General features: G+C 39.7%; 1 protein-coding gene across 1 annotated transcript; it reads left to right on the top strand.

Annotated features, from left to right (window-relative positions):
- The first annotated feature begins 2042 nt into the window (after window positions 1-2042).
- Window positions 2043-5710, top strand: pou4f2 (POU class 4 homeobox 2). The gene is made up of 2 exons (XM_079862766.1): window positions 2043-2858; window positions 3167-5710. Exons 1-2 carry the CDS (start codon window positions 2646-2648, stop codon window positions 4100-4102), a joined length of 1149 nt encoding a protein of 382 aa, XP_079718892.1. The 5' UTR covers window positions 2043-2645; the 3' UTR covers window positions 4103-5710.
- Window positions 5711-10763: the final 5053 nt, after the last annotated feature.

The following is a 10763-nucleotide window of genomic DNA, read 5'->3' as shown; positions in this document are numbered from 1 at the left end:
AATGTTTATAACTGGCCCTAGATTCCTTTTAACCTGATGTATTAAAGCTGAGCACTTAAATCGCCCTGATAAATACGCTACAGTGAGCAAAAACTACTCCTCAAACTCAATCGCCTCAGAGCGGAGCCCAATTGATTTATTTGACGTTAGATATACTTTTGTGTGCTTCATTGTGAATGAAAATTTCATTTGCCGATTTAGGGGTGGTGAAATATAAATGATTTCGTTAAAGTTTCATCATAAATCAGTCTCTGGGTATATACAAGGAGACATTGATTGGGCCTTGAAGTCTCCTGAGCAGGCGCGTGGGGTGGCCCTCCCTTTGGAGAGGTATACCGTACTTCTGGCTTCTGCACCATCGGCAATGTTGTCATTGCATGGGACAGGACAAATGTCACGTCGACACACACACACACACACACACACACACACACACACACACACACACACACACACATATATATATATATATATATATATATAAACACTGTATATACATCTATATACATCTGAAACTGAGACTTTTCTTCATTTTTCTTAATTTAGCCCTTAGACTTAAGTCATATAAGTTATTTCTTGTTATAGACAACGTGTAAGGGTGCGTTTTCCCAAACAGAGATATGATGCAGCACATTCTTTAATTTAATTTCCAAATTACTATAGATTTGATGAAAAACAACCCTTTAAGACATTGATAACGATTCATACTGGTAGGCTATATTCAGTATATAGGCTACACTTACATGAACAAGTCAAAGAATCTAGACAGAATAATGCATTTGCGTAATTGGGTATTTTAATGTTGCGCATGTGGCATATATGCGACAGATATTAACTCATTATTGTTACTATGAAGTTTATAAAAATGTTGAAAATAAGAAATGATAATTGGATGCATTTATTTTTAGTTTAAGTTAAAATTTGGATCTCGGTGCACTTTTACACACGAGGCTATAGTCGGTCGCTATGATGCATCAATTACCCCATCCAGTGGACTCGAATAGATTAAACAAATTAGACTTGCCTTGTTAATTAGAACATGATTAAAGGTTTTTAATTAAATCACTGATGAAGTAGTCTAATTAGAACGAAGATATGATAATAGCCCGCTGCGACGAGTATATAATTGTATTGGGTTTGCAATTAAATCCTAAAGAGTTGTAAAAAATCTGCTTTTTAGTGTCATTAATGAAATACTTCACATTCTGTTGAGACATCAAATTCATAATACACGCTCAATAGTAACTAAGATGTCTTTCCTATTTATTATTTCAATAACCGGGAAAACTAATAAATTCGTCAACAGTATATTTTCTAAATAAAATCAAAGCAGGTTAATTAGTGAATGGTTCTCGAACAAATACACAAATTAAATTTAAATTCAATATTTCTAAAACCGACTGGACATAATTTGTTTAATGCGTGTCGGTATATCAAATTACCTCGCTATAATGGAATGATAGTCGTGCGTTTTACTTTGATTTATTTCGCCCAACAGGGACAGCAGATGATGAGGCTGTCTGTGGTGATTTCTTCATATTCATCCACGTTTCTCTGAGACAAAAGCTTATAGGCTACTTGCGTAATAAAAAAAAAACAAAAAAAAAAAAAAAACATAATCTTTCGAATAATTTGTATCACAGTGAAAGTTAATCACACATGCAAGTCTGTTCAACATAAACGACAACGTGCAGATACATTTCTAAATATACTTTCTTGGTATTATTGTTGAACATGGACATTGAAATATAAAATGTTTGATTTTAGAATACAGTTCTGCGTTGGCTTTTATTCATTTAACCATTGTGGTTTCCACAATAACTTTATTGAAGAATCATACAATACCAGCTGCAGTCATTGCAACTGCCCATGCGCAGAGTCCCCAGCGGCGCTGTGGCTAATGAAGAATAATAAATCATGAAAGGTTTTTCAGGTACAGCCGAGAGAGTAAGAGGAGAGGGAGTAAGAGAATGGGCGAGAGAGAGAGAGAGAGCGAGAGAGAGCGAGAGAGAGAGAGAGAGAGAGAGAGAGAGAAAGAGAGAGAGAGAGAGAGACGCAGCCTGCCCTTCGCCTTGGAGCACAGACAGATCGAGTCCCCGCAGCATTGAATGTAGTCGACTGTCACCTTTATCCCATAATCAAATTCAACAAGATTCGGGATAAAGGTTAACGAGCGATATTGTTTTGAGCAACGTCGTTTTGGAGATTTGTGCGAAGAGAAGCAGAGGAGAAACTTTTTGCACTCGTTCTAAAAACGTGAGTAAAGACAAACTCACCAAAGGCATCAGATTCCGCTGTGACAAATGTACGATATTTTGTGAGGGCGGAGGAAAATTCTGTGGAGCGTTTTAATAGAGTTGACGTAATCTTTGAAGGAGTTTACCGACAGGTTGCATGGCTTACTGGTGCTCGCGACACATCTCAAGCCACGGCACGCAACGGAGCGACCAGGAGAGCGTTCTCTGAGAGCATCAGGCAGCACTAGATGAGCTATCTAGAGACTTGGTGCATCATCCTCTCCACGTTCGTTGCAGCGCCAGAGACTTGAGGCTTCCGCGCAGCGACTGGGCTTGAACTCCAGTCGAAGAAGAAGAAGGCGGAGTCTTAACTTATTAAAAGGAACTCGCCAAGACTCGATCGCAAATATGATGATGATGTCTCTGAACAGCAAGCAGGCTTTCGCCATGACCCACACCAGTTTGGCCGAGGCCAAATACTCCAGTTTGCATTCCTCGTCCTCTTCCACTTTGACTTCCAACGCGCCCTCGTCCTGCTCGTCGTCCAGACACAGCAACACGATCAGCAGCGGCGGCGGCAGCTCCGAGGCGATGCGCCGAGCATGTCTCCCAACCCCACCGGTACGTATTCTGCATAATCACCGCTTAAAGGCACATTTTGACAGCCCACTTTTTCTGCTTGATGTTTTTTTCATGCCTGCACAGCAAATCACCCAACACCTCCATTTTCCCCCCCAACTTATGTATTCAGCCGGGTTTGCCTTTCGTATTAATTTTTATGACCTGGGATGTTGCATGTGTCTTGTTTTGTGTGTTCTTTTTTAGGATTTCTTTTTTTTTTTTTTACATGCTGGAAATGTTTTAAAAGCTCGGAGTGGAGCGCGAATTCCCTGCTGACAGTTATGTGTGCATTCTATTTGCAATTGCAGAGCAATATATTCGGCGGATTGGATGAGAGTTTGTTGGCCCGCGCGGAAGCTCTGGCGGCGGTGGATATAGTCTCGCAGACCAAAAGCCATCATCACCCTCCTCATCACAGCCCCTACAAGCCGGACGCAACCTACCACACCATGAACACGCTTCCGTGCACCTCCTCGTCTTCCTCGTCGTCCGTGCCCATCTCGCACCCGTCAGCTCTCGGGAGCCATCACCACCACCACCATCATCACCACCATCACCAGCCGCATCAGGGACTGGAGGGCGACCTGCTGGACCACATCACCCCGGGACTGGCACTTGCTGGAGCCATGGCCGGGCCAGACGGCTCGGTGGTCTCCACGCCTGCGCACCCTGCCCACATGGCAGGCATGAACCACATGCACCAAGCTGCCATCAACATGGCTCACGCCCATGGGCTGCAATCCCACATGGGCTGCATGAGCGACGTGGATGCAGATCCCAGAGACTTGGAGGCATTCGCTGAGCGCTTTAAACAGCGTCGGATCAAACTCGGCGTGACCCAAGCGGATGTAGGGTCAGCGCTGGCCAACCTGAAGATACCTGGCGTAGGCTCTTTAAGCCAGAGTACCATCTGCCGGTTTGAATCTCTCACGTTGTCCCACAACAACATGATCGCCCTGAAGCCCATCCTGCAAGCCTGGCTGGAGGAGGCTGAAAAGTCTCACCGGGAGAAACTGAACAAACCCGAGCTCTTCAACGGGGCCGAGAAGAAGAGGAAGCGGACCTCCATCGCGGCTCCCGAGAAAAGGTCCCTCGAAGCTTATTTTGCTATTCAGCCTCGTCCATCCTCAGAGAAAATCGCAGCCATCGCAGAGAAGCTGGACCTCAAAAAGAACGTTGTGCGGGTTTGGTTTTGCAACCAGAGGCAGAAACAAAAACGCATGAAATACTCGGCCTGCGTCTAGCTCGAGCAGAAGACCACCACGACGTGTCGAGAGACTCCTAAAACTGTTTAGAGACGATTTGTAAAATATTTCTTATCTCACACCTTTTTCAATCATCAATAACTTGTGCATTGAACCAGAATTTCATGACATTCAAAAGAGACATTTGAAAATACCAAATCACTGTCACGTATTACGCAAAGGGGATGTGGAATCATTTAAAGGATCGTTTGACTGATCAAGTAAGACCATTCGTTTTTCCTCACTTATTCCAGCACACTTTCTATAGCAGAGGAGTGAGACTCTTTAAGCCTCAATCAGACGAAATAACATATTTTAGTCATCTACCAGAAAGTGTTCTGTATCAAGCTACACACAACACCAGTAATTATAAACTGATCACCCCTAAGGGGGGAAAAACTTCAGGTCAAAAGGGTGACAGTGTCTTGTCAATGTTTTTCATTTGAAATATTTATTTATCAGTATGTCACGCTTCAATCTGGTGTTACTTCAGGGTTCATTAGAAGAAGAGAGAGAGGAAAAAAAAAGGACATCACGAATTAACTCCACGAACGATTCTGCAACATTATTAGATGATAACCAACAGCTCCTTGTAAATTATTGATTTAGCTGTTACATGCATAATTTTGTCTGTCGTCTTCTTAATTCCACTTCTGTGATTTTAATAATGATAAACATAGCCTAAAATTAGGCAATTGGCGATGAGAATATCCATATATTTTTAATGTGAAAGCATATGGATCTAGGACGTATACATTTGCTATAACTGACCTCTAGTTGTTAAAATAGAACATACTGGATATACTGAACACGAGGTGAGGCTCAATTGTTTTTAGTAATGGGATTTGTTCCGCCAAATATCTGTTGCAATACGCCTGCGCTCTGGCTATGTTTCTTATGAACTATTTATCATGTGAGGTAATGTTTACTTCATTACATATTTATTGGGATTCCCTCCACGTTTTTGCTTGAGAAAATCATATTGAGACAACAAGGAAAACGTGGCCCTCAGCAAATGGGGAAACTGCTTGAAACAGGCCACTTTTAATTTTTTTCTTTCGTTGTTTCGAGAAGGCACAATCGAGAGATATAAGAGAACATTTTCTTTGAAATTATTTTCATGTATGTTATCTGCTTATTTATTTGTATAAATATACGCGTACAGTTATGGAGTCGTTGCTTGTTAAATTCACCATGTTTAGTAATGTTTTCTTAATGAAAAAGATGAGTTTCATGGAAGCATTCACGTAAAATGTAAATATCTCATTTGGACATACACATAAAATATCCGTACAGGTATTTGCTGTATTGCTGTTTTAGCTGCGGTAACTGTAATGTCTGTTGCTTTAGGTTTAATTGTCGGATCAATTCATTAATTTATTACATCAATGTATATTTAAGTTACTATTTGATAATTGAATTGAACTATGTGTTTCATTAAAGAACAAAATTTTAACATTTTATTGAACGTTCTCAATGGGTTCATTTATATTCAAAGGCCTATAAACAGAGTTTTCAAACGTTTCATGTGGGCTATATGTTATAAATAATATGTAAATGTTTGCCTCAATCTTATGTCGATCAATGTGTGGATTACACGTGTCTTTAACACCAATTTGCATTTTTTCTTATTTCTGTTGCAAGACACAAATAAGCTCTCAGATTAGTTTAGTATCTTGCTGTTTGCTTAAAAAAGACGTCTTGACATCTTGAGCTGTAGAGCTACGCTTGGTGTATTCACGAACGACTTGCTGCTGCTAGCATTCACAACCCTTAGAAGCCTACCTGAGAGCAAATGCTAATATTCTATTAGAGTCTAATCATGAAGTCTATAGAGATCTGGGGAGGTCCCTCGAGCACAGCGCTGCCAGATGTCAGGCCGCCAGAAAAACACCTCGCCTGCCAACGTGCCGGGCTCCATTTAAATCCACAGTCGATGGTTCTCGTTCTTCTGCCGACATAGGCAGCCCTTTGAAGACTGACTCAGTTCACTGTTAGGCCGTATGAAAAAGGGGGGAAAAAAAATAAATAAATAAATAAAAAAGAGACGGGAGTGTCATCTCAGTAGCGCCGCTCATGTCATGGCATTCTAGGCGTACCAATTGCTTTCAGCACCACGGACAGCCGCCTGAATAGAGGAGGTTTCGCCATTGATGTTTCCTGCCGATTTTCAAAGGGATTTAACAGATGACGAATGCAATTTGCATTTCGTTTTGTTCTTTTGAAAAAACATGAACGTGATATATTTTAGCAGAATTGTATTTTTTTTTTTTTTTTTCATTTTTGAAATAACATTTTTTGAACGCCTTTGAAACACGAACAAGTACTTTTGACATAATATGACTTTTTTAAGCTATATTGGGAAAAATACTCTAGTCGAAATAAAATTCGTAATTTTTGCCCAAACCTCGATGATGTTACGTAGACTATTACAGAGTTATTTTCCAAAACATTTAATTCAATCCGCAATTATTTTTATTTATAAGTGTAGAGCCTTATAACAATCATAACATCATTCAATGTATTACTTGGTGCATTGGATCATTTTATAGAAGCTCTCTGACTAAATAGACCCACACGTTCTCATCAATTCTAACCTGCTTCTAAGGAAAAAATCAGTTCTCCTAAACGAGCTGATCACTTAACACGATAATATGAACGAATTATTAAATTACACATGGAATTATGAAAATCAGATAATTACTAGCACTAAGTAAGTAATCATTAACTGGAGCTGTTAATTACAGTCGGTCTTGGAGGGCTGTACGTGGAGAGCCTCGTCGGGAATGGAAATTAATCTGATTGCTTGACACTTATGGACGATCCCGAGCCAGCTACTCTTTAACTTTCAGATAGGTGCGGAAAATATCGATCGGATTGTATTCCTTTTTTAACCAAATCAGTCTGGGAGAAAAAGAGAGGTAGACTAAAATATAGGATCATTCAGTACACACACGGGTGCGCTTAAATTTATATTTCCAAGAAAATTGAATGCCTTCCTTTAATAGACTGATCCAAGGGGGAGCACTGACCTGTTAGCGGTTTTGCATGCATCTGATTCTCATGCTTTAAAAACCATGGTGGTCACACTCAAAAACGAAAGGGCAGCGCTGTTTTCCTTTGTTATAATTAGGTCTTCTGTTTTCTATCTCTTTCCCCTGAACATTTCCCCCCTTTCATAGGGATAGTGATGAAATTTTAATGAAGCCAGGGACTGTCGGTGCTCCGCCTGGGGACCTACGAATAGAATATTTTAACTGTACATTTACCCCAAGTGTTTGCCATCAAAGCACGTTAAGACAAACCACAGGCCTCTGACGTGTTGGAGCCCCTTATTTAGCACTTGGACATTTATTATATTGTCACTGATGTCCATTGCATTTTGATTTTTTTCCTTTTCTTTTCAAGGGCAATATATTATTGGTATAATTCTAAGAATTTCGTTCGTTTAACTGGGGCAAATATAAGAAATTATATTTTAAATTAAATAGTTTGGATAAATGCCCCCACATTTTTCACAGAGGTGCAATAATCGTAAAACACCTTCAACAAAAGGCTATATGAAGGAATAAGTTCACCATGTCTTGAACTCTTCTCTCACACACACTCGTGCCAAAGGCGACATACAGTTACACGCATAATTGATTACATGGGAAAAACAATAGTTGTTATGATGATAATACGTGAAATACTAAATCTAGAACAATAAAACCATAATTCAGACCTTTGAAATGATTAACAAATCATATTTGTGCAAAAAATAAAAAATAACAACAATACAAAAAGGATAAATAACAGTTAAAGGGTCATTTAAAAAAGGTCTGTCTCGTCTCACAATATTTAACGGTTTTCATAATTATTATCAATTTTGCTCTGAAAAAAACAACAACGAAACGTTGTCAATTATTTCCAGACTTGCAAAATTTAAGTTTTTACCTGTCTTTACGTGCACCTTTGTTCATTATAAAGCGTATTATATTTTGACACATGCTAAACAATCTAAAGAGAAGTCCAAATAAATATTTAAGCACACAACTATTGCAAAAAAGTATATATAAAAAATAAAAAATAAAAACATTTAAAAAAAAAACGAAATGTGATAAACGCCAACCGACAAATCATTCGCCTCAGGGTTTATTTGATATCTAACTAATAGTATAAAATATAAATCTTATTCGATGTATCTCAATAACTCAATAACCATCAGCTGGCAGATTGTATATACGTGAATGTATATATAGTATGTAATATGTACTATAAATTGGCAGATCTGCCAGTTATACAATTTTCCAAGATGACTACGAAGAAATGCACACAACAATTGAACATCATTCTTCCTTCACAGCAAACTCAGTTTAGTATTCTTACGCTGTAAGTACAGATTGTGGCATATACTGTTGAAATTTGTGTCTTCAAAAGAGGCCTATGGTGATTAAATATTAAAGAGCCTAGGATGAGCCTGTATGTTTCTCGCCCAGTTCTGGGTTTCTTCCTGCACGTCATGAAATTCATTTAGGCTTTAACGCACAGCACGTTGCGTCCTCTTATTCTCAGACGCTGTTGCGCCGTTCCAAATGAGCAAGTCGCAGTTAGATCGCGCATTTGGCAATAATGAGAAGGTGGTAGAGCTGTCTGCTGGATGTGTGTGTTCATTGAGGTTTGACAGCCGTGCTCCGCTGCAGATCTATTCATCATACCCGCAAGGACTGCCCTCTCTCTCTCTCTCTCTCTCTCTCTCTCTCTCTCTCTCTCTCTCTCTCTCTCTCTCTCTCTCTCTCTCTCTGTGTCCTCAGTTTATACAGAACAGAATCATTTACATAAAGTCCTTAAGGCAAATAACTGTTGGGGGCTCTAATTTATATCTGATCGAAAATTAGCCGTCATTATGCGCCCCATTAGCCGCGTCTTTAATGTGCTTCTAAGCACCATTTGTCAAGCAGCTTGTTAATATCCTTCAAGTCTTTAAAGTTGAGAGCTCATTAAAAGACTCTGCGCCCTGGTATTGATGCTATTTTATAAAATTCTGCAAAGCGTGAAGGACCGTTTAAAAGTTTTCTCTTCCTCCTACAACTGAGTGATCTATGGTTTCCTGAGCACCAGGATGGATGCACCATTGTTTCCAATTAGAAAGTTATGTTAGTGTAGGTCTTACGCGCTGAACTCAACGAGACAGTGGCGGGAAATAACATCTAGCCTAATGTTAAGTAAAATATTGAGGAGATCACAAAATCCTGTAGGGTAATTGGGTTCTGGCAGGTGAATTAAGTTGTAACATGCAATAAAACCGACATGCTGGTTTGCAAAAATGACTTTGAATCTAAATCACGAATTGCATTCAGAAATAATTAAGAAAATCACCCTTTAAACGCGACAAAAACACGCAAATTCAAGAGTATTTAACTATTTGTATAACTGGTGGTGGTTGAGGAGAGCGTAAACGACAAAAATGTAACCAAAAATATCGCATTTTAAACCGCCGACAAACACAACGCGATTTCTGTTCGCTATTTGTCTAGGATACATTGTACAGGTATAGGCTACTCATAGGCCTATCACATATCACACGTATTTCACTAAAACCGTTAAAAGGCACATGCAGCCCACACACTTTTGTCTTTTTACAATGAGCCTTAAATTTCCCTTGTAAATAGTTGACCCCCTGGAAGTCACTGTATTACTCGCACATTGCCAATACTATTAAGAAATGTGATTCTTATCATGATCTGTCCTCCATAATTAGTGATGTGCTGTCAAGCCCGTGGGTGGAACTTAACGGGTCCTTATTATTAGTTAAAAACTCAAGCGTCCCGTCGTTGCTTCCGTGGACTCCTCCAGGCTAAAGCAATAAAGTGCGTAATTAGAATGCTAAAGACAGATGTAAATAAAAGCAATGAGACAGTGGTGAGAGATGAGGCGCTGGGGTCAGGTTCTCATCAAAAACCCAGTTGGTGTGATGACACGACGGCCGGCCAAGCGCCAGAGGCCCGGGGCTACAGCGACAGACCAAGGCAGAATGTACTAAATGACTTCGATGGAGTGCCATAAAAACCTAAAAACGTGTTTAAAGCATTTCTGGCTATATTGCATTATGCATGCATGTAATGCGCCGGGCGAATGAAACATTATATAGGGTGAATTCAGGTTGACTGTGACACCAGTCCTTCACAATATAGAGCCTCATTGTAATGTCACACCCTCAAGTGATGTAATTGTTTAAGACACTGGGGTTGTGTTTTATTCAAGCTCAGAGTGAAGAGATCTAGGCCAATGAAACAGACACAGAGACAGAAAGAAACACAGAAAGAGAGAGAATGTGTAAGAGCTGCCCTGTTTAAAGAGCTTTCACTTCTCTGTCTGATCCCTCTCTTCACTAATGAGATGTTCAGTAGAGGTTTACCTGGCTACCCATTAGCAGGGCTTTATTGTACCCCAGCCGCCTCTCCCCTTGTTTTCTTTCACTGCTCACATCACTAATCACAGATGCTGGAAATGCTGACTACAGAATACGGAAGGAAAACATGCCACCATTCACTAACTATAGCCTAAGGTACAATATTGTAGCTCTTTGTGAAAACTGTAAACATCTCACTTATTAGGAGAGGAGTATATTATTATTATTATTATTAATAATTATAATAATAAAGTAGAATAATACACTCTT

Source organism: Squalius cephalus (assembly GCF_949319135.1).
Source record: "Squalius cephalus genome assembly, chromosome: 2".
Classification (NCBI taxonomy): domain Eukaryota; kingdom Metazoa; phylum Chordata; class Actinopteri; order Cypriniformes; family Leuciscidae; genus Squalius; species Squalius cephalus.
This window is presented reverse-complemented; position numbering and strand designations above follow the sequence as displayed.

What these genes read in the sequence shown, in the direction of transcription:
- pou4f2 (XM_079862766.1), top strand. Translation starts at nt 2,646, where the DNA reads ATGATGATGATGTCTCTGAACAGCAAGCAGGCTTTCGCCATGACCCAC. An exon ending in CATGTCTCCCAACCCCACCG is followed by an intron (nt 2,859 to 3,166) that starts GTACGTATTCTG and finishes TTGCAATTGCAG; the next exon opens with AGCAATATATTCGGCGGATT.